The 24721-nt window shown below is 37.8% G+C and overlaps 3 protein-coding genes across 6 annotated transcripts in view; 2 read left to right on the top strand and 1 right to left on the bottom strand.

Moving 5' to 3' along the window:
• LOC117656314 (contactin-4) overlaps positions 1–2511 on the top strand; it is a 556506-nt gene extending 553995 nt beyond the window's left edge. For all 4 annotated transcript variants that reach the window (XM_087887915.1, XM_087887914.1, XM_087887913.1 and 1 more), the window contains one exon: positions 138–2511. In XM_087887915.1, the coding sequence (XP_087744041.1) occupies positions 138–238 (101 nt within the window). In that variant the 3' untranslated portion in view covers positions 239–2511. The remainder of the gene's footprint in view (positions 1–137) is intronic.
• A 5113-nt stretch (positions 2512–7624) lies between these two features.
• Positions 7625–16172, top strand: TRNT1 (tRNA nucleotidyl transferase 1). Its single transcript, XM_034404459.3, has 8 exons — positions 7625–7988; positions 8350–8509; positions 10847–11040; positions 12165–12303; positions 13142–13268; positions 13753–13946; positions 14705–14958; positions 15343–16172. Exons 2-8 carry the CDS (start codon positions 8350–8352, stop codon positions 15589–15591), a joined length of 1317 nt encoding a protein of 438 aa, XP_034260350.2. The 5' UTR covers positions 7625–7988; the 3' UTR covers positions 15592–16172.
• A 3983-nt stretch (positions 16173–20155) lies between these two features.
• Positions 20156–24721, bottom strand: part of CRBN (cereblon) — a 30228-nt gene continuing 25662 nt past the window's right edge. The window contains exons 10-11 of the mRNA XM_034404460.3: positions 23504–23635; positions 20156–22137 (exon numbers count right to left, since the gene is read on the bottom strand). Coding sequence (XP_034260351.1) covers positions 21954–22137; positions 23504–23635 — 316 coding nt within the window. The 3' untranslated portion in view covers positions 20156–21953. The remainder of the gene's footprint in view (positions 22138–23503; positions 23636–24721) is intronic.

The raw sequence follows: 24721 nt of genomic DNA, 5'->3' as shown, positions 1-24721 counted from the left end.
TGAAGTCTTTACATAAAAGCATTTTATCTGAAACAGCTGTAGGGAAATGTGTGCATGACATCTGAGGCAGAAGTTTCATTCATTTGTTCAGGTTAAGCTGTGATATATTAAAACATCTTGATTTCTTTCTTCTTTAGATGCGTATGCGAGGGGGTCAGGAGCTTCAACTTCAAATGCTTGTACGTTGTCAGCCATCAGCACAATAATGATTTCCCTCACAGCGAGATCAAGTTTATGACAAAAAATACTGAAAGGACTTCCTGTTTATAATATAACTAAGCAACATTTAGCTAGTTGTTTTGAAGCCACCCAGTACTAAGTAATATTGTTGTTCAAGTACATCTTACTACTGGAAAGAAATGTTTTATGCTTCTCTAGGAATGGCATTATACAGTACTTCCTCAAAGCAAATATATCTTTGTCTGAAGTTTCCTTGGAAACTCTGCAATGCACTGAAAACATCTGTAATACGATGTTACCAAAGCAGTTTACATATGTCCTTATATGCATATTTTTATTATATATTTAGTGTTTTATAGACTTTTTTAAAGTTAATATATGATGTAGATACTGATTTCTTTCCCCCCCTCTGCTATGAAATGCTATTGATGACATTATCATTGCATAAATATATAGTTTGGAATGTTTCAGGCCAGATGGCCATAATTGTCAGTAACTGATTTCAAATTGATTGTATAGGTTGACAAGAATGCACAATGAATTTTTAGCTTCAGTCCATTTTTCCAGGGGTGTGTGTGTATATGTGTGTGTCTATTTGGACATGGAAAATATTCCCACAGGTATTTGATGAAGCCTGCCTTCTCCTTCAGGCCTAAATTTGCTGCACTATGCGCAATGCTTCAAAAAAACAGAATCACTTATAACTCAAAGCTTCCATTGTGGTTCACTCTAATTCCCTCTGAAGAAGAAAGATAACTAGATGCTAGATAACCACAACGAAGCCTAAATTTTATGCTCCTTGCCAACCAGGATAGGTATCTAGAGGATGGGGCAGGGTAAAGAGGCAGACAGAGAAAAGAGAAAAGATTAGTATAGTAATATTTCAGGATCTCTTTCATATATGCAGAATGGGATGAATCCTGCCACTATGGACGTACAAGACTGCCTTTTTTAATCAGATAAATAAACTACAAGTAAAACATGCTATGCGTTTAGGTTTTGTGAAAGTTCATAGCATTCTTTTCTTTACGGATAATGTTTTGGTAACACATAACACGGATTTTTACCTGAATGTACTGATTTCTATAAAATTGAACAAACGTTAAATTATCATCCATTCCTCTTAGTGTCATCACTCTTAATGTAATGAATGCCAGACATTGCTACTGTATAGTGAAAGACAAGTTTCTGAGTGTGGTGAAAATCTGAACGTTATCATTTCAACAATTTATGTTAATCTTTTATTTAAATAAATGAATGACATTCTGCATTTTCACCATTTTAATCATGAAATCTTGAAGACTTTAAATGCTGCTTTCTTTACTAAATAAATTTATTTTGACAGGTACATGTAACCTACAGTTCTTTATAGATTGATTTCATAAATTACCTGTGTTCTATATTGATAGGATCTTGCTTGGCTAGGGGTCATTTTAAAAGTCTGATAAATAATATTCTACAGAATTTTTCTCTAAAATTACTTTTCTTTTTAAAAGCAATTTGTATGTCTAGATATCTCATTGAATTTCAAATAGTTTAATTCTGGGTGTTCTGAATATCAAGGTTTAACTTTCAGGGTCTGTCACATTTACACTTCTATCATGCTGATAAATCCCCAATTAAAATCTGACAAATGAATTTAAATCTTCATAATGCTTTTTTCATGCTATTGCCATTCATTGCAGGAAAACCAGTACTGGAGCAGAGTTTGTTAATACTAATCCAGTGGCTTGTAAATGCATGTAGTTGCTGTATTGCACCTACAATCTGCTTGTGCAGAATTGTCTGCATGCACAAGAACACTGGATAATTGTCAAAAATTGCAAAAAAAAATATATTAATAGAAAAAGATTTTTGTTACTATGGGAAATATTTTGTAATTATGCTCAGATGAAACAATAATAATTAAAATTAAAATGACTTTTTAAATTATTTCCCCAACTTTAAAAATATACTACTGAAGTTTATAATTTGTCCTTGATAGTTTAAATTTTCCTCTAACTTGTCTCTTTTGCTTCCAAAACATACAAAGTAACTTTTAAAACATTCAAAATATATTTATTAAGTAACTCATAATCAGGTTTCCACTTGTGTAAGTTAGGGATGTTAATCAGAGAAATATTGTCAGTATTTCAAGCTGTGTTCCTTTCTTTGTTTGATATGGTTACTTCTATGTAAAAACAAAAACAAAACAAAAAAACCCACAAAAGAATGAAAAAAGAAAAAAAGCCTATGTAGTTTTTCTCCCCAGTGTAAATGATATTTATCAGTGATCTAGCAGATGTAATCTTTTTTAAAGTTATTGGTAATAAATATCCTGTTATTTGTAAAGATTCTTGTCTCTGTGAATATGTTGCTTGCATTCTTACTGTTTTCAGTAAGGTTCCATGGCACCTTGATTTCAAAAACTTACAGAAAGTGCTTGAAATATTTCTCATTTGTGCTATAAACTGAATTGTGAAAATGCATTACACAGTGGGTTGTACTCAATATTTGTCAAAGCAATTCTAATTACAAACACTCATGGAGAGCTGAGATCCCATTCCTCACTGAAAAGCCATAGTAATAACATCAAGAGGCAATCCAGAAACATTCACACATCATCATTTATCAGAGGCTTCTCTTTGGAAAATTGTCCTGCTATAAACTAGAATAATCCACATGCAGATTTTGCAGATAACAATGATGAGGGTTCTTTGCAGGTTCAGTATAAATCAGGGATGTCAAACTGGTGGCCCGCAGGCCGGATGCATTACATGCAGGCCATGCTCACCCCGGCTCTGGAAAAGCAAAAAAGGTTGTGATACGTCACATGATATGACGTGACACGATCAAGTTTGATATCTGTGGTATAAACCCAATCTAATGAAGTCTACAAAAACTCTTTACCTTCCCTAAAACCCTAATATTGCATATTGTTGACTTGCAAAAGAGAAGAAAACTCCTTAATTAACATGGTGACTATGGGAGGAGACACAGGATTACCTCACAGTGTTAGTGAGGAGCCCCCTACTCTTTCCCCATCCCACAAATATGACCTTTTGCTTAGTTTTAATATCAATTCTGCTTAGACAAGCCAAATGTTCCATTATGTAGACATAGAGAAAGCATGTATATATCGTGTTGGAAAACTGACTGGATTAGACATTTATGTAAAATAGAAATGGAATTAAGAGGAAAGGAATAATCCTATAGGGGGCCCAAACGCATCTATATGGTAATCAGACCATGGGAAAAATTTATGTGCCATCCATCTCATCTAGATGAAATTCAGTAATCCAAGGAGATAAATACTGACAATAGGAATCTTAACCTTCATCCCCTGAATATGGTTGCTTATCATAACCTTGGCAATCATGGAACATGGTGGCATTGATACATCAAGCCAATATAACAGGTAGTGAAGTGATAAAAGATTTACAAAACAATTCTTCCAAGAAGTGCTATGTGGAAATATAATGCAATATCTTTTGCATAGAAGATGCTACCAACCTAGGGCCTTTCTCCCTTGCAGTCCAGATGAACAACCGGGGAAATTTTAGATGTTGATGAATTATGGTTTACAATAGACACAGCCAGTATAAGCATAACAGGAAGAGATGGTGGTGGCTGTTGCAGAATAGCTGGAGGGCAACATGTTCCTTGCCTATGACTTACAGTCTCTGCCAGATTTCTTACATGATTCAGTGCTGCACTATTTCTATACATATATAAGCTTTGCATGTAAGTTTTTTGCAAATTATGACATATAACTTGTGTAATGTTGTTGTAACAGTAACAGAGTTAGAAGGGACTCCTGCTCACGCAGGAGACCTGTACTAGGGATTTGAACCGCCGAACTGCCGACCTTTCTGATCGATAAGCTCAGTGTCTTAGCCATACATACATACATACATACATACATACATACATACATACATACATATGTTACATACAGTAGTTTTGTGTTCCCTTTAGTTGTTTGAGCAGTGTATAAACTACTGTATGTAAAGAACAAAGTATTTAATAAGGCTATTTCATTCATTCAGATCTCAGATGTCTTCTGCTTGTGTTCCTTTTATTTTTTTGAGCAGTATATTTGAATTTATTACCCAATGGACACTGGGTACCATATGAAATGAAAAAAAAATATAAAAACATCAGAACAGATGTGACAGCTCAGACTATAATAGCCTTATAAACAGGAAAAATCAAACAAAACAAAATAGGGACCCTAGACAAATAATGCAACATCAAGAATTATTGTTAGTAATCAATAATAAAAATAACTGAATATTTTACATTATTATTTTATGTTACCAATTTTTCGTTGCTTGACTCATAAGCATATATTTGTGACATTTTGATCACCTTACTGATAAAGTGCATTGCTATGCTGTTTCTACTCACAGCTGTTATACAAAATCCAAAACAATCCTTATCCAACTATTTCTGAACCATTGGCATCTCAAAAGATGTGCAGGCTTCAATTCCCAGAATTCACCAGGCAGTCTGGCTGGGGAATTCTAGGACTTGAAGTACAGCTATCTTAAAGCTGCCAAGGTTGAGAAATGTTACATACATTATATGAATATTAAGACTTTCTTGACCATATATATTTCTAGCACCAAGAAAAAAATGTTGCAATTGGTATCTATATTGAGATCATACTTATATGCTTCCAAAAAGAAGCCTATTAGCAAGGAATCTGGCACTGAATGACCTAATTTATCTTATTCAAATGAAGATTAATTTCATTATAGAACTACAAGTAGGAGTATATTAAATCAATTTTTCTTCAAAGACAGTAAAGCTCTTTGACCTACTCTCAAGATCATTTATTTTGGGTTCATTTTTTTTCAGCCTTAACCTCTGAAATATATAGTTGGGTCCAGTGAACACACTGGCATGTATTTATGTAGAGTTCACATACTCAAATCATAGCCTAATAACTTCCTCCACAAGTTGTGAATGCTCCAACACTGGAAATCTTTAATAAGAGACTGGACAACCATTTGTCTGAAATGGTATAGGGCCATGATGGCAAACCTATGGCACGCGTGCCAGAGGTGGCATGCAGGGCCCTCTCTGATGGCACGCAATCTGTTGCCCCAATTCAGCTCCACTGTGTATGCACGTGTGTGTGCGCCTCACACCAGCCAGCTGGACTTTGGGTCTCTGCCGTGCATGTGTGGGGGGCGGTGTGTGCATGTGGTGCGCACGCATGTGTGGGGGGATGGGGCACAGGTGGGTGGGTGGCGGACATGCGGGGGGGCTGATGCAGGGGTGGGGTCTACTTACCTTTACTACCAGTTCGCAACGGGGCCGCACACGCGCACATGCTTTGCTCGCATGCACACTCTTCTACGCATGCGCAGAAGCATTTTGGTGACGTCGGGGTCAGTGGGCAGTGCCTCCTGCCAGTTTTACTACCGGTTCTATAGAACTGATGCGAACCGGGGGCAACTCACCAGAGCCCTGATGTCTGGGGGGGGGCGCACACGCATGTATGGGGAAGGTCAGGCTTTGTGTGGGGGACGCATTGCATTTTGGGGGTTTGGGCACACGTGATTGCATTCACACCCACGCGTGTGCGCTTTAGGCACTCGGTCCGGAAAAGGTTAGCCATCACTGGTATAGGATTTCCTGCCAAAGCACAGGGTTGGACTAGAAGACCTCCAAGGTCCCTTCCAACTTTCTTGTTCTGTTCTGTTCTGTTCTGTTCTGGTCTGGTCTGGTCTGGTCTGGTCTAAAGGAGCCAGAAGCTATTTTGGTACAGAAATCAAAAGATACTAACATTTCTTATAGACTGAAGTAATAAAACTAGCTTTCATTTATCCTAGTGAAATCACAAAGGGGAATGAAAATAATACCAACAGTAGAATAATACCACAGTATCTCAGTGGTCACCTACTAAATTTTGTCCTTGGCAGAACACAAAGTACACCCCATTTGATTGCAAACTCTGGCACAATTGACACATGGAATCCTATAACGCTCTAGTTTAGGGGAGTCAAACTCAAGGCCTACAGGCCAAACGTGATGTGGTTAGATCTGGCCTGTGGGGCTGCCCTGGAAACAGCAAAGGACCAGCCCCCGGTGCCTCGGTCCCAAGCCAGGCCAGCTGGGTGCTGATCTACAACTTGGTGGTGGTCATCTGGGCTGGAACGCGGTCAGGCATAGATCCCCTAGATCACCCTGGAGCCAGCAAGGAGTGCACGCCCTCTGGCATGCACTGGAGACAATGGATCCCCCAGCCCTGCCAGGGCAACCACCAGTGCCCCCAATGTGAGCGATGCTGAATTGGCCATGCCCACCCAATCCTCAGAGGTAAACCACAACCCTGATATGGCCCTCAATGAAAGAGAGTTTGACATCCCTGCTCTAGTTGCTGCCTGCCAATTTGTGGTTTGTGCAAACCCAGCCAGTCTCAAAAGGGAAATAATTACATGGGATATAAGGTTCAAGGGACCCCTAAGCTGCATGTCAAAGGTCCCAGTACCTTCTCCCAGTTTTCCCATGGGGAAGAGGGTGTTCAGACAGTATTATCTTAAACCCTACAGGACAACTAGATTTAGGCTGCAAAAAGCTAGGCAACTAGTAGCAGAATTTAGGAAAATAAACCAAATTTTGCTTTCCTATCAAATATCCTGCATACACTTGCATGGAAGAGACCAGGGCCTCCTCAGTTCCACTGAGAGGGTTTAGTGGGATTCACACATCTCACTGAACCAATAAAACCTATTATGTGGATCCAGCCTTTCCAATGTAAACTGTGATTTTTAGCTTACCATATTATGGAAACCTAACTAGCCACAGTTATCCTTAACAAAGTAGGGGAAAGCACACACGGCTCATCACATTTTGTGGACCAAGACTTAGACTAACTTTATTGTCAGTTTAAATATACACTAATCAGCATACATTAAAATGGAATGTTGTTACATACAGCTCTCAAAGGGTCACCACCCCTTTAATATACACTACATAAACATGACAAAAAAAGGAAGGAAGGAAGGAAGGAGAGAGAGAGAGGAGTAAGGAAGGAAGGAAGGAAGGAAGGAAGGAAGGAAGGAAGGAAGGAAGGAAGGAAGGAAGGAAGGAAGGAAGGAAGGAAGGAAGGAGAGAGAAAGAAAAACAGAGAGAAAGAAAGAGAAAGAAAGAGAGGAAGGAAGGAAGGAAGGAAGGAAGGAAGGAAGGAAGGAAGGAAGGAAGGAAGGAAGGAAAGGAAGGAGAGAGAGAGAGAGAAAGAGAAATAAAAGAGAAAGAGAGAAAGGAAGGAAGAAGGAAAGAAAGAAAGAAAGAAAGAAAGAAAGAAAGAAAGAAAGAAAGAAAGAAAGAATATACATATATTAAAGATAAAGATAGCCTTAAAGATAACGACTGGAGTCCTTGTTTGTTTGTCTTTCAGACACAAGCAAAATATCAATTTAGGGAGCCCTTTTTATGCCAGAGAAAAGCCTTTGAACGCAAAAGGCCTCACTTGGGAGCGAAAGCCCTAGAAAAGCCCCGCACAGCAATAGTCGAAGTTACTCCACAAGGCGGCGGAGAATCCGACAGCCCGCTTTAAAAAAGCGCGCACAGCTGCCGAGTAAAGCTTCGCGGTCTCGGGCTGGCCTCCAGACGGATAATAGCGCCGCCCACGAGTACGAAGGACGCCGAGGACGAGGAGGAGTTACTCCGTTGTAGCGCCGGCCTCCTATTCGCGCTTCTGGGACTCCCACCCTTCCTTTCCCTTCCTTTTTGTTTTTTCTGCAGCAATTGGCGCTGCGGGGCTGCTGGGTCCGCATGCTTAAGCCGCGGTGACACCCTCTCCCCCAAATTCGTTGGTGAGTGAGACCGCCCTTTCTGTCGCCAGCGCAGGTTGACCAGCAAAGGCCTTGCGAAGAGAAAAAAAAAGGGGGGGAATGGGGCTAAAACGCCCGGCTTGTGCGTGGATTCCTTGCAGGCCGCGGAAACCGAGGTTGGCGTGAGGTTTTTTTTTTTCGGTGGCTCACTCCACTTTTGCGAATGCCGTTCCTAGCTGTGCAAAAGGGCTTTGTCCCCACCGGCGGGACACCCACGTAATTGTGCTGTATTTCCCGGTTGTCTGCCGGGCCTCTGGGGCTGTTTGCACCATGCTTTCCTTGCGTGTTCATTAACTCGTGGTTTCGTTTCGTTGTGTGTGTGTGTGTGTGTGTTTTTTTAAAGATGTGGAGTCATTTCGTTCTTCTGGGCTGTAAAGCAGCTGAAATCCTTGCTCCCCGCAACAGAGTAGGGCTTGCGAGCTTTTGTCGGAATTTCAGAACCATGAAGATAGAGTCATCCGACTTCCAGTCCCTGTTCACGCCAGGACTGAAAGGCATTGCAGGTATAGGTGCTTCGTTGGCTTGGGACCTGAGCTGGGACTGAGAACCTGTGGCCCTCCAGCTGTTTATTTGTTTATTTATTTGTCAACAAGTACATGGAAACAAGTAACAGTATAGACATAGACACATGAAAAAAGAATTGGCACAAATAAAAGGATATAAATAAGCAAAACATAGCCATAAACACATAGAATGATTACATATAAATGGGGACAGTAGGACAGGGACAGTAGGCACGCTGGTGCACTTATGCACGCTCCCTTAGGGACCTTTTAAAAAACATGAAAGGTCCACGGTAGACAGTTTAAGGTAAAAGGTACTAGAGAGACTAACAACAGGATCAGGTAGAGTGTTCCAGACATCAAACTACTTTATTTCCTACAATCAAGAATGTTTGCTTGAACATCTACTCCGAGTATCCCTTACCGTTATTGGGTATGTCTACTTTAATGAAAAGAAGAACTAGGGGTGACATGATAGTGTTCCAGTATCTCAGGGGTTGCCACAAAGAAGGAGTCAAGCTATTCTCCAAAGCCCCTGAAGGCAGGAAAAGAAGCAATGGGTGGAAACTAATCAAGGAGAGAAGCAACCTAGAACTAAGGAGAAATTTCCTGACTGTTAGAACAATTAATCAGTGAAACAACTTGCCTCCAGATGTCGTAGCTGCTTCAATACTGGAGGTTTTAAAGAAGTGATTGGGCAACCAATTTGTCTGAAATGGTATAGGGTTTTCTGCCTGAGCAGAACGCCCTGAGCAGGGGGTTGGGCTAGAAGACCTCCAAAGTCCCTTCCAACTCTGTAATTATTATTAGATTGGTTTATTTCTTCTTGGTGATATACTTCTGCAATACCTGGGGGAAGGCTGGTTTCTCAGCCCTGTTTAGTAGTAGAATTCCTGATAAATTGTGAAAACAGTAATGAACAAGAACTTGTGATTTAATACTATTAGTGCTTCTGTTTCGCTATGAATAGTAATTATTTTATTCCAGTAGTAACTTCAGCAATAAAATATCTCATGCTGGTGCATACCAAGATACCAACGTAAACTAGTAGATTACTCTCTTTTGCATTGGAATTATAACAGTCAGATTTCTTTTAACAGCTGTGTTCAAAAGGCTCTACAATAGTGTTTTTCAACCTCTGCATGTGGATGCTCACTGGAGAATTCTGGGAGTTGAAGTCCACATGTCTTAAAGTAGACATGTGTTGTCTTACCTTAAAAGAGGTTGAGAAACACTGGTCTACAATAGTATCTGAATGACTTTCTCATGCATTTTAAACACAGTTTCCCAAAAAGTACTTATCCATGGGCCACCAAGACATACACATTTCTCTCGCAAACTATCAAAACAGATTGAGATTTTTAAGAATTAAATGTAAATTTCATTGCAGGACTGCAAACCACTCCTGCTGACTTTTCAGTTGCATTATTCATTATTTAATCCTTTTCATTCATATCTGAGAGATGGGTATATCAAACATTTGGACACTGTTTCCAATGCAGTGTCATGCTACTTGTAGACGTTATATTGAACTACATTTATTTGATTTCTGTTAAACTGAGATTTTTCCAGACTTTTGCTGAGGTAAATTTGGAGAGATATTTTTAAAATGCTTAATCCAGACATATAATTTACATGAAGTGTTTCATTTTACAACATGATTTGGATTATTTGGCTGCTTTTGTGATTTGTTAGGATGTGTCTGCCTAAGTAATATCAGACATACCAAGCACATGTTTGTATCAATATTAGAAATATGGGAAGACCTGACACTTACTGTCATTTTATGCTTCAGTGATACAAGTGAAAATATGGACCACTTCTGTAGTATTTGATTGGTCTTAATCCTGATCAAGACTACTCTGCATGTGGTCTAATGCACATGACTTTTTGAAAAGAAGAAAAAAATCTTCAATGATATTCTTTTTTAAGTTACAGCACAGAAATAAGAGATTTTTAAAAAGCTAAACTATGATTTAAATTTTCTCCATCTATGAGCAAATGTCTTGTTCAGGATGGGGCACATCTGCATGAGTGCATGCACACACAGGCCAAAAGATAACCAAATAATGTATAAATAACATATTTTGTAACTGAGCCAATGAGGCACCATTCTATTAAATTTACAAAATTAAATTGAGAATTAAAAGTTAGGTTTAAAGCATTATCTTGGGCAAATCTAGCATGAGGAATTCCACATAAATCAAAAGCCATCATGCTATAATTTCTAAATGGTAATTTCATGTACCATTTTTACTAGTAGAGTTAGTGGGACTGTCCATTTTGTCGTCTTCAGACTTTTTTTCTCTTTACATTTTTCCCCATTTCTACTTACAGAAATATTTGATAAAGAAAATTATGAACTAAGAATAGCAGGAGGTGCTGTAAGGGATTTACTCAGTGGAATAAAACCACAAGATGTCGATTTTGCCACTACTGCAACTCCTAATCAGATGAAAGAAATGTTCCAGACCATGGGAGTCCGTATGATCAACAACAGAGGAGAAAAACATGGAACCATCACTGCTAGGGTAAAGGGATTTTGCAAACTTAAAACTTTTAAAATAGATAGAAAAGGTATTTTGGAAGAAGAGGAGCTTCTATAGATTTATATTCCTAAGGTTATAAAAAAATAAAGTCTAAATTGTCCTCATGTTGAGCTTGAAAGCTAGCAAATATACTTTAGGTTTGCTTTTTGTTATTCATAAATAGAAAAATATAGACATTGTTGCAATGAGGCAACCTTCTTTTCCCTTTCCCATAAGCCCACTCATTGCTGGCTGACTATAATATCAGCAAATGTTGGAGAATATTAGAAAATAAAGAAAGAGAAGTGGGCTGTATGCAGAACATGACAATATCATCAGACTCTCTGATGATACTTGCTTGCCATGAAAGATAGCTCTACTATCACATGTCTTGGAACTGCCACCCTCCCAATGGCTGGTCACTATATTTTTTCACCACGATGTCTGGGAATTGCCAGAAAATGCCATTTTGGAGAAGAAAGACCTAGAACACTATACCCAAACTACAGGAAGTTGAGACCCATGGGATAGGATGAAATGCCTCTGAGTCCAGTTGTGGCTAAGTCATTGTCTCCAGTCCTACAAATTAGAAGCTGATTTAACCCAAAACAATAATCAAAGCATTATGCAGTACATGTTTTTGGCATTCTATGACATTTATAACTATTTTTAAAAGTTATAAATTTGAAGAATAAGAAATGTACTTGAGTGGAAAAAAGATGAAGACAATTAGCTTGAATGCTGAGTGGGAAGAAATTCCAGATAGGGCATTGGGGCAAATGGAGACAGACTTGAGGGGTGATTGGATGAAGGGAAATACTGTAAAAAGAAGTGTTGTCTGTTATTTATTTAAAAAAGTTATATGGCTACCCAACTGACTCAAAGTAATTCCAGGTGGCGTACGGAAATAAAACTCCCAATACAAAACCCAATAAACCCCCATCCTCAATTATAAGCTATAAAAGGAGAAAAAAAAGGGGGGGGGAAACAGGCAAAGGAATGTTTTCATGCAGGAAACAAAATGGATGTATGGATTTTTTTTTTTCCAAAATTGCATTCTATCCATCTAATAAGAGGCTTTAAAAGGGATTCTGATAGCCAAATGAGGTGTTGTTTTTTTGCTGCAGCTCCATGATGAGAACTTTGAAATTACCACACTGAGAATTGATTTGCATACTGATGGGAGACATGCAGAAGTAGAATTCACAACTGACTGGGAAAAAGATGCAGCAAGAAGAGATCTCACCATCAATTCAATGTTCCTAGGTAAGCTATTTTTCCATTTTAAAAGATGGCATGGTGGGTCCTCCTATTTCAACTTTATCTCTAGTGGTTCTAGGTTTAGGCCTAAATAGGAGTTGGAAGCTAACTGGAAAATCATCTCACTTGTTTATGTCTTAAGTTCCTGGAACGAAAAGCTTAGTTCAGAACTTAATATAAAATTAGTGCCTAATATTTTTTAATTTTGGCCTTCTAAAGTGAATGATTCACCCTACCATCTACCATGATTGGTGGTAATCTTGCTCTGGCCTTGTTCAAATGCTAAAGATGGAGTTTCAGAAAGTGCCATTTTAAATGAAGTTCTAAGTACTGTATTTTTGGAGTTAAGACGCACCGCAATATAAGACGCACCTACCTTTTTTGGTGAGGAAAAGAAGAAAAAGAAATCTCCCTCTGCCTCTGAGCAATTTTGCCTCGTTGCAGCAAACAGCCTGCTTTACTTTCATTTTCATTTTCAGCATAGCTTAATTAGCTCAAGGAAAAAAAAATCTGCTCCAGCAATTTACCTCTTTGCAGCAAGCAGCAGAGCGCTGTGCAAAACAGCTGAGAGCAAATCAGCTGAGAGTCAGGAGGCCCATCCAATCAACTTGTGCTAATTAGGCTGTGCTGAAGCTGAAAAGAGCTGTTTTTCTTGCTGTTTGCTTGCAAGGAGGTAACTGCTGCGAGGCAGAGGCCAAAGGGTGGGGGCCAGTGGGTGGGCGTGGCTACATTCGGTGTATAAGACACACCTAAATTTTCACCCCATTTTTTGGGGGGAAAGGTACATCTTATACTCTGAAAAATACGGTCATTTCTGTTAAAATATGTTTCACTTGTTTGATAGGTTTGGATGGCACTCTTTATGATTACTTCAGTGGTTACGATGACTTAAAGAACAAGAAGATCAGATTTGTAGGAGAAGCCAACCAGAGAATAAAAGAAGATTTTTTACGAATTCTACGCTATTTCCGGTAAATAGCTTTATATTTCTACATGATAAGGGCACAGGCCAGTTTGCAGAGAACTAAAGGCTCTTTTGTTTATTCCTTAATTACACTTCACTTGGAGAGCACCAACAGAATTGTGACTTCTTGGTACTCAGTATTAGTGGCATTTGGACTTCAAATCTCTTCCCTTTCCACTTTGGTGCACAGTTTGCCTGAATATATTTCCACCATATTTATAAAAACAATTTTATTCCAAGTCCTTACAGTGACCATATTGACTTAATGTAGTGTGAATTTTGCTTGAGTGGGAACACTTTGGCATATACTGGTATATTATTCTGCCATCCTATCCAGTTCCAAAATTCTTGAAAATGAAGTTGCAAATAGTGGGGTTGGTAATGTGATGCCTATAATTCTATTAAATGAATTTTTAATTTTTCATTCATTTAATTTTCATTAAATAAATTCCATTAACTGGAGATTATCAGACTGAAATTCTTTTCCTTAGATTTTATGGGAGGATAGCTGAAAAGCCTGATGACCATGATGCCCCAACTTTGGAAGCCATCAAAGAAAATGCCAAAGGTTTGGCTGGAATATCTGGCGAAAGGATTTGGACGGAATTGAAAAAAATTCTTGTTGGAAAATATGCAAATCAACTCATTCATCTGATGTATGAACTTACAGTAACTGATTATTTAGGTAAAAAACTTAATAGATGTTAATTCCTATACAGATGTGAATATTGGAGGTAGATAATATCCCAAATGTGCTTTTTTCCAAAAGACAACTGGACTTTCTTGGTATTTTTCTTTTCTTTGAAAATGGTTCACTTCTCATCTAAGAAGCTTTTTCAGTTCTAACTGACTGGGTGGGGATTTTATTTGGGACAACCATTACCTCGATAATTGAGAATCTCCATAGAGAGATAGAGAATAATATTTGAGTGACATATCCTTGAGTAACCAGTTACATCTTCTATTTTTCAATAACAGGGGCATAGTAATTGTCCTTCAAGATCTTTGAGTTCCTCAGTAAACCTGGCTTGAGAATTTTAGAAACTGAAATCTCAAAATTGCAGGGCTCCCAGATTTGAGAAGGGCATATTAACTGCTGAAATGAGTTTAATCCCTGCATTACTTAGGACAGTGTGGACATGCTATCTGGGGAATTCTGGGAGTTGAAGTCCACACAACTTTGCCAAGTTAGAGCATTAGGACACTACTGTTGCTTGCTAGATCTAAAAAGCCTTGAATCTGCAGCTCTCTTCTACATTGGTTCTATAGTGGCAGGGCCCTAGAGTTTTGATTTTGCCATTATTTGTAATGATACTGTTAGCCATTCTGCTTGTCTAGCAATTCCACACACTGCTTTGTTAGTAATGTTAGTTGATTTCTTGTCGCTTTCTAACAGTTAAGTTATCTTATTCTCAAAACCCTTCTTTATATGTATCCCCTCAGGATTACCTGTTAATGGGAACTTACAGGAGTTTGACACAGTCTGTAAAAATGTTCAGAATCTCTTTCCCAAACCAATGACCATTCTAACGTCATTGTTAAAGGTTCCGTGTGATCTTTCAAAACTGGATTTAAGACTGAAACTATCAAAAGATGAAAAAAACCTTGGACTATTTCTGTTGAAGCACAGGAGAGACTTGACCAAAGCTTCTGATACTTCAATGCCTCTTAAACCGTACCAGGATTTCCTTTTAGATGTAAGTACATTAAATCTCTTCTGGATAATTCTCAATTTTTGTTCAGCTTTTTATTTGATCTGTTGGGAGCCATCTTTCTCCTCATTAATTCATCTCAGATACATAAACCGGGAGTTAGGAAGAAGACTTTGAGAGCATGAATGCTGACTCCTTAAATACAGACTGGGTTCCCCTTTTTATGTAGCCACAAACAGAGCATTTAATGTATAAGCACCATAAAAAAATAGAAATTCTGTACTTAGTTTTTCAAAATGGTGCCAAGTAAAGCTTGAACTTTAAGAAGATTGAGGATTGATCTGGTTTTGAAGTGTTTTGTGTCTAAAAATAATGACTTGACCATGAATGCTTGGTGCTCAGATTTCTCATTTTCTTGTATTTGTGAAGGCAAGGGAGTCTTCTGCAACATCTAGAATCCATGAACTTCTGAAGTACCAAGGAGAAGAAGAACTTCTGAAACAAATGCAAGAGTGGTCTTTACCCTCTTTTCCTGTAACTGGTCATGACTTAAGACAAATGGGAATCTCATCAGGAAAAGACATTGGGCCCCTCCTGCAACAATTACGTGATCAGTGGAAAAAAAGTGATTACCAAATGAATAAAGAAGAACTGTTAAGCTACGTAAAGAAGGCATGAAAGCAAATAGTGATGAAACTGAACAATTTTGTATGAAGTTCCACATATTTCATTGGGTTCATTTTTATTTCTGAATGTTAGGATCATTTGTATTTCAGTCCTAAAACATTAAGTAGGGTTGTTTTTGTGTCCATCTGGTAATACACGAATACCTTTCATATGTTTTTACTCAACTATTAAATAACCCCAAAGTTGTATGTAGATTGTTCAAAAATATTATTTGGATTGAGTTGACTTTAAAAAACAAGGGAAATTAATTTAAGAAAATCCATGTTTATCCAAAAATGATTCCCATCCATTCAGTTAGCAACCATGTATTATCTTGAACCTCAGAGTCACAGTTTAGTCAGACCAGATACTATCAAGCATTATCATTTCACTGAAACTCAAATTACATTATGGATAACAACCTCAAGTTTTAAATACTGAAAAAAGATTACTTGCTATTCAAAATAAGCTTTTAAGTAAAAGGATAGTATTTCTAATATTTAAATTGAGTTGGGCACTTTTCATTCATTTTATTTTCCATGGGTCTGAAAAGATTCTGAGAACTAATAAAAATTGATTTTTTAAAATACAAATTATACAATGGCCCAGCTTGCCTTATTTTTAACTTACATGTTATAAAAGCCTATAATAGTTTTATAAACTGATCCTATATGTTACATCTAATGTTGCAAAATGAGTTACTTGTTAGCGTTCCAGAAAACCCCCCAACTCTAAGTAAAACACTGAAGCTTAGTGGGATTAGTTCTTGGCAGTGTATTTAGGATTTCAGTGAAAATTTTCTTACTGGGTTGGTGAATTTGGATAATGACAGAAGTTTCTATCCACTAGGTGGCAACCCTACCTATGGGAGCCAATTTTATATTACGAACAATATAGTACAGAAGATAGCTCAAGTGCATGCTGAAAGATCTCTGGGTGATAATTAGTTCCAAATTCTAATTTCAAATTCTCTGAGGGAGATGGGCATTTTAGAAATAGGAAATATAAATAAATATGACTTTTTCTTCAGTTTGGACCTCATGAGGGCTAATTTCTAATAATGGAAAATTTAATATTTAATTTGATCATAATGCTGTCAGGACACCCTCTAACTTAAGATGTATTTTATCCTATCTACTGTATTTTGTATTTTCTCTATCCTTGCTTCTGAGAAATGGTAAGTTCCCTTAATTCTAAGTCAGTCCATCAAGGACATTGAGGAATATGAGCATTGGAGGCTATAACTCTAACCCTAATTAATGCATTATAGGTAGTTTTCAACTTAGTCATTTGTTTCGTGACCAAAGTTATAATGGCACTGAAAAATGTGATATACTTGATCTTCACACTTAATGACTGCCGTAGCATTCACATGGTCACCTGATCAGAGTTCGGGTGCATGGTAACTGGCATGCATTTACCATAGTGGCAGTAGCATCCTGAGTTCACACGATCACTATTTGCAACCCTCCGAGCAGGATTCACTTAATAACTGCAATGATCCACTTAATCATGGCAAAAAAAAAAAGGTAGCAAATTGGACACAACTCACTTAACAACTGCCTTGCTTAGCAGTGGAAATTCTAGTCTCACTTGTAGTCGTAACTTGAGGGCTGCTAACTCTTGTAGTTCCATGATACGTTTCTGCATCCCTTAATCTGGAAAGTTAGAGACTTGTTTTTAATTTGCTTTTCTTCCGGAATTCACTTTAAATTGCATGTTATAGGTGTTACCATTATGTCATTGATGGCGAACCTTTTAGACACCGAGTGCCCAAACCATGCACGCATGCCCAAAGGTGTGTGCGGGTGCGATCTTGCGCATGCGCGGACATGCGTAGCAGAGACCCCAAAGACCAGCTGGCCGGCGGGAGACGGGGCATCCCACCACCGGTAGCATGGCAAGAGGTAAGATCTTTTTCTTTTGTGAGCTTCTGTTTCATCATTTGCAGAGAAACAAGCTCACAAAAGAAATGCCACAGAGATCTGACCTGGGGTGATGGCACGTGTGCCAGCAGAGAGGGCTCTGCATGCCAGAGGTTCGCCATCATGGCACTATGCTATTGGGATTGTAGGAGTTGGCTGACATGAGAGTTTATCCTGCAAAAAGTTTCAGTGTATATTGCTCTAATTAATGGAAAAGCTTGAATTTGATCTTATTCAATTCTGGAATCAAAATACGTAATAGATGTGGGCATTTTGTATATGGATCGCAACCTGAGAAAGTCACGGTTATGGTTGGATTGCAGGATGATTGTTACAAGTCTACAGTATTTAGGGTCAGAGACCCTCATTTACTGACAGAAACAAACTAATACAAAAGTATAATTAGAGATCTGAGCACAATAGGCCAAATCGTTCCTAAACTTCGCTGTACAGACTTTTGTGCTGATACTCTGTGTTTGATTTTCAATAAACATGGCACTGCATTATGGCCAAACAACTCCACTTTGGTCTCATCTGTCCAAAGGGCAGTGTTCCAGACATCTTGTGATTTGTGCAGATGCAACTTTGCAAACCTAAACTGCTGCCACGTTTTTTTAGTTTGTTTGGCAACACTTCCAAACAAACCATACTTGTTCAGTCTTTTTCTAATTGTACTGTCATGAACTTTCAACATTTAACATGTTTTAGAGCAGGGGTGTCATACTGGTGGCCCACGGGCCAGATGTGTCACGTGCAGGCCACGCCCACCCCAGCTCCACAAAAAAAATTGTGACGTGTCATGTGATGTGATCGAGTTTTGACACTTGTGCTATAGAATCTCAGATGTAACTCTTGGGATTTTTTGCAAATTCTCTGAGCATTGCACGGTTTGATCTTGGGATGTATTTGCTGGGATGTTCACTCTTGGGAAGATTGGCAACTGTCTTGAATGTTTTCCACTTGTGAATAATTTTCCTCATTGTTGAATGATGGACTTTACATTGTTTGGAAATGGCCTTATAACCCTTCCCAGATTGATGGACAACAACAGTTGCTTCTCTTAAGATCATTGCTGACGTCTTTACTCTTTGGTATTGTAGTAACACACACCTCAATGCTGGAGACCAGCAAATTCAACTTCAGCTTTTATACAGGTAGTCACGCTTTCTGATGATCAATTGACCAAGGGCACTCGATTAGTAGGTACTTAGCCTCTTCATATCTATGGAAACAGTAAGGATGTACTTAGTTTTTTCACACATGGCTTCTCCATTTTACCTTTCTTTTTGTAAAACAAATGATGACATGGTGTAATATGTTATGTTATATTTACCTACTTTTAAGAAACTGCTAAGGAGCAGATGATTTGTATTACATCCTGAATTTTATGATTTTTGAATGTACACTATTCAGCCATAGAACTGAAGCAAGTCAGTTTGAAACAAGCAATACCGTATCTTTATGAAAGCCCATGACCTATGATGAAGCCCACAAAGCGAAAATAACGAATTTCTGAAAATAAAATTCAAAAGGTAAATCGAGGTGAGTTTTAAAAACATACAAGTAGAAATAGTTGAGAACAGTAGAAATGGGGGGAAATAGTACCAATTGAGATTAATAGAATTTAGATTCGATCTAAATAGAATTTAGTCATGTGAAGCTCTTTAAAAAGCTGGTGGCTTCACGCACAATAAAAAATGGTTGATTCTCTCAGCCCTTGAAATTTCATTTGTCCTGCATTTTATTTTTTCATTTATTTGTATCCGCGGTGGCACAGTGGTTAGAATGAAGTACTGTAGGCTACTTCTGCTGACTGCCGACTGACTGCAATTTGGCAAATTGAATCTCACCAGGCTCAAGGTTGACTCAGCCTTCCATCCTTCCGAGGTGGGTAAAAGGAGGACCCAGATTGTTGGGGACAATATGCTGACTCTGTAAACCAATTAGGGCTGTAAAAGCACTGTGAAGCAGTATATAAGTTAAGTGCTATTGCTATCCTGCCTTTTATTATTTTTACAAATAACTCAAGGCAGCGAACGTATCTAATACACCTTCCTCCTCCTATTTTCCCTACAAAAATCACTTTGTGAGATGAGTTGGGCTAAAAAAGATTGATTGGCTCGAGCCACCCAGTTTGCTTTTATGGCTAAAACAGCATTAGAAAGAACTTAGTCTCCACTTTACAGCTGATGCCTTAACCACTATAGATCCAACTGAAAAAATATTGATAGCAATATACAAAGTTATGAATTTACTTGAGTCAAAAGGAGAATGCAAGTTCAATTCAGACATAGTAATGCTATTAAGGTACTACTAGTTTGAAAGCCACAAATGTCTGATTTAGAAATTTAATAGGAATAAACGATGTAAAAGTACTTTGTTGAAATCACAGCAGCTTTCATTTAATTCAGTGACCATAATAAAAAAAAAATATTCTTTTTTATTCTCATTTCATTTGGTTTCCTTCCAAGAAAAAGATGGTTGGTTAAAAAAAAAAAAAAAGGACAAGTGACAAGCCAAATCGAAACTTTTTATGATGTAGAAATAAATTTTCAGATTTGAAATCTTATTGGCACTGCTTTTAGGAAAAAAATAAAGATGCAGATATTTGTAATGCTCCTTTAGTTTCTGCAGTAAGCTCTCAAAAGAAAAACAATTCATTTTATTTTATTATCTGTTTAAACACCTTTAATTTCCATTTTCTCCCCTTTCCTCTAATTTTTGGAAATCCCACAATACATATAAAACAGAGAAACTGAGTTGATAAGAGAGACCCATTTAATGGCTCTATATTGAAACTGTAAAGCATATGCCCTGCAGAATTAATTGGGAAGACAACAGCCAATTTCACAATAGCAAGATGCAGTTACTTTGCAATAACTTGAACTCATGCTTGCTTAATAATTAGAATATGCTATTAGTTTATTAATCTTAAATCTATCACAAACTGAGGTAAGACACATAATAGTCAACATTAACTAAAAATTGAAAAATTACTTATTCATGATCTCAATAAATTATATGAGGGTCCAAGTATTTTTTTTTTAGAAAGCCTTGCTTAAACTCATATTAAACTTAAATCGCATAAAATTTAAGTATAACTTCAATCTCTGGCCTTTATTTGTTGCCATTTTGATACAAAGGCCCAACCCAGGGGTGTCAAACTCAATTTCATTGAGGGCATATCTTTTCAACTTATACAATAAATGCCATCTTTAAAGTTAGGTGTTTGCTTCAAAATAACAACTTACAAGGAAATGTGATGGGTATGTATGAAATTACCAAAATGTTTCAGCAAAGTTTTTATTTCAGCAAGGTAACTCAACACATATTATTAACAAGCTCACTACATATTCCTATGAAACAAATCTGATACCTGTGGATTTACTGAAGTGCATTCTGAAAAAAAAAACATATTAAATCTTTATTCCTTCTTTTTTGGCACCTATTTCTATAATATCTCCTGAAAACAAAGTTTCTATCGGAAGCATTATTACTCCACAATCCCTCAGGTTCAGATAAGAAATTACAAAGAGTAGTAAGCTGTCTGCTGCTCTCCAATACCAAATATATAGCTTATGAACAGCTGCGATGCCAAGTCCCTAAGACATGTAAAAAGATACATAATGCTTCAAAACGTTTAAATTACAAACTTTTGTGATATGATTAACTGAAATGTACTGGAGAGATTCAATCTCGAAAGAATCATATCCTTTATTATGCTGCTAGAGGCATAAACAACTATCCTATATTTCTACTTTTTTAAAAAAAGGAAGTCTGAAAATGCCAAATGAGTGAAAATCCTGTAAAGGAGATAAAGCAAACACAAACAGCCTGGCTGGATTTCATTTTAACCAAAGAGCTGCATTCCATAGATTCTCTGAGCAGCAGGCTTCAATGCGTGCTTCTACAGTAGCTAGAGTCTGATCTTAGGCAGCTGAACACTCCTTTGAGAAGACTGGGTCTCTTTGTCTTTTTAAGGCTTATTGAAGCAAATGCTAGTACCTGTAAACTATTTCATACAGGTAGCAAACAGGTATTCTAGTAAATTCACCACAATCTACAGGAAAATACCTTAAAACAGCGGGCAATAGGTTATAGCTATCATTACGCACACTTTTAAGTTATATAGTCTTCATGTCACTTCTACTCAGCTTTTAGCTCCTCAACAACGCTAGATGTCTTCTTACATTATTAAAGAGCACCTGTAAATCTGAACTGTTCAATTCGGCACATGCCAGAAAACATGAAACTGCCTGCGTTTTCTCATGTTCCGTTTTGCATTCTGTACATCTTCAAAATATTAAATTTTTCAGGGCCTTCGGAAACAACAGTGCCTTTTTTGTGAAGTTCAAATATATGAACAGATAGATCCCAGAGGCGGATTTTAATACTTTTCTCTTCAAGACACAAACTGCTTTTAGTTTGTTCTGTGTAAAGATGCCCAGATCAAAGGCAAAGCAGTAGAGATCTTTCTTGCCCAGATTCGTTCTCTTTTTCTGGAATTCTTGGCAGCAAAGCAGAACGGGTCAATCCCCAGAATTTTTGAGGCGACAACTCCGTCTTGGTGGCAGTAAACTTCCAACCCATATGGCTTCCACAGATCTTACACTGAGCTATAGTCCATGCGTATCTAGAAATGGATAGCATTTATGTTAGCCTTTATGATTGACAAATATATTTACAAGGTGGCAAAATGTTCGTAACAGCATATAAAGCAGAGTTCAAAATATGAATATTATAGCATTTAAAATAAGGAATTCATATGCAGGCTCATTTGCATAATGGCAAAACGGAATGAACAGTAAAATTTCAGAAATGGCCTCAAACTGCTTTGTCCAGGATTTTTCTAAAACACAAACCAGAAACCTGTTCTAATATAAAGCATCAGTTTCCTAAATGGCACTATTTCTAACCAACTGACATTCTAATAATATATGGGGATTGAGAGTACTTCCCCATAAATGTCAGAATTGGTTAAACCACATATGGTTGGCACAAATTAAACATGTACTTGACTCATAAAATTTTTTATGATGATTTTTAATAAATAAAAAAAATCTCTACTTAAGAGAAACAAGCCAGGCTGTTTGTCCTTCCCTTCTGTCTATACTCGGCACTGAGGAGATGGAGTTAATGAACTTTCCATTTTCTTTCTATTTACATTTTAATACCTTGAGGGCTGAATACCTGCAAGGCAGCTTCTGCTTCATTAATGGAGAAATAATGCAAAATGGCACACTGAATGTACCCAAAGCAATAAGCCTTGTCTGGACTCCGTTGATTGAAGAATTTAAGATACTGGGATCAAGGAGAAGAGCCTTCTCTGCCATGGCCCCCTGCCCTCTGGAATATTTTGCCTCCTGAGGCAAGATCCACTTCCATGTTTCTGGCTTTCTAGAAATGCCTTAAAACTTGGCGCTGCCAGTTGACTTGGGCCCCAATGAGGCACACTATGCTGGAGGTAATTGACTGAGTGAGAGACAAACATCTACCCCTGTACTATCCATGCTCTTGGTTTAAACTTGTTATTTATTTAGATATTGTTAAAATTAATTGTAACATTTCTTATACTTTCATATCTATCTCTAGCATTTTATATTTCTGGTGCTTTATATCAGGGGTTCCCAACCTGTGGACCGTACGTGGTTTGCAACTGGGACATGGAAACGACCAGCAAGCACACTCATACGTGTATCCTCACTTACTAGAACAGAGGGCGAGCACGTGCGCTTCATTTGTGTGAGTGGAAGACATGCATGGATGGCACTTGCGAAAACGGAGATGCACACGCATCTGCGCTTGCTGGCTACTTGTGTGAACCATTCCCCCCCCCCCCCCCGCCGGTCCACAAAGCCAGAAATGTTGGGGAACTCTGCTTCATATTACCATAAGCTACCTATTCAAAATAGTGAGACGAACAGCATAAACATAAAATAATAAAATAAAATATAAAATAAATTAAAATAAAATAAAAAACGAATTTAAGTAAGACTTACCCAGGAAACCAGCTGTGGTCTGTGGAAGATCCGCCATTCAGATTCAGATTGCTGGCCTTGTAGACAGTAAGGGTCTCGTGCACATAGCCATGAGGATTCACATAGGCTGCCATAGGTCCACATAGGGATAAACTACAAACAATTATAAAACATGATTATGGCAAAAGCACAAAAGTGAACTATTTCTGAGAACCGTACCCCTAAGTAAATATTTTCTTTAACATGTATCTGCCAAGCTTGTATCATCTGCATCAGGAGAGACTAAGCAGACTGTAGCTTGGTAAGAGCCAATATTATAAGCAAGATCCCATCAAGATAAAGACACTGTAGTTAGATAAGAATTCCTTTATCTAGGAATTAGTGAGACTAGCTACCCTAGATAGATTTGAGTTATCTTTAAAGGAGGTAGTACAGAAACTGAGGTACTTCTAAATCCATGTTTACCACCTGAGGTTCAAGCAGGCTTTATAGGTAACATTCCCCCCCGCCCCCCCAAAGATAGCTGGTTTATTAACGTAATTCCAAAACACAACCTCTTGGTCAAAATCATAATTGATTTAGTAAATCCACTAAAGAACCACTAAGAAATTTCCATGGGAAGATTGAAGATTGGCTCAGAAGCTACAAGTACAAAGCATTGTGTCCTACAGGACCTGCACTGGATGCTAATATCCAAGCAAGTCAAATTCAAGGAACTCACGATGACATATCAAACCCTATTGGCAGCCCCAAAGATGCTCCCAAAATGGTTTCAGGGCTGATTGCGTTGATTGCTTTGGGGTTGTAACTTGGAACCCTGACACCTATATAACTTCAAACCTAAGTGGGATGCTTTCTTATAAACCTCTACAACAACTGAGATTGAGCAAGGAAAGCCTTAGCATGCCTGCTCTTGTGAATAATTCACTAGACAGATATTCAAGGCAGGCTATTTTAGATACTGGATTCCAATTGTGGAATTCCCCCCTTCCTTAGTCACAATTTTCACTACTAGCTTCAGGTCCTAATTAAGACTTTTACTGCATTATTTCATGTGTAGCTATTATTTTTGTGGTCACATTTCAGTTTTAAAATCAGTAATGTTATATTGATTTAGATTTTTATTGTGTCCTCGTAGGGCTTATTTTAATCTGAAACCTCATAACCTGAAAACAGCTAAATGTTTTATGAATTAATATACATTACTCAACTCCCAAACATCTGTATAATTGCTAGTTA

Source organism: Pantherophis guttatus, chromosome 2 (assembly GCF_059756535.1).
Source record: "Pantherophis guttatus breed Tessera chromosome 2, ASM5975653v1, whole genome shotgun sequence".
In the NCBI taxonomy this organism is placed as follows: Eukaryota; Metazoa; Chordata; class Lepidosauria; order Squamata; family Colubridae; genus Pantherophis; species Pantherophis guttatus.
This window is presented reverse-complemented; position numbering and strand designations above follow the sequence as displayed.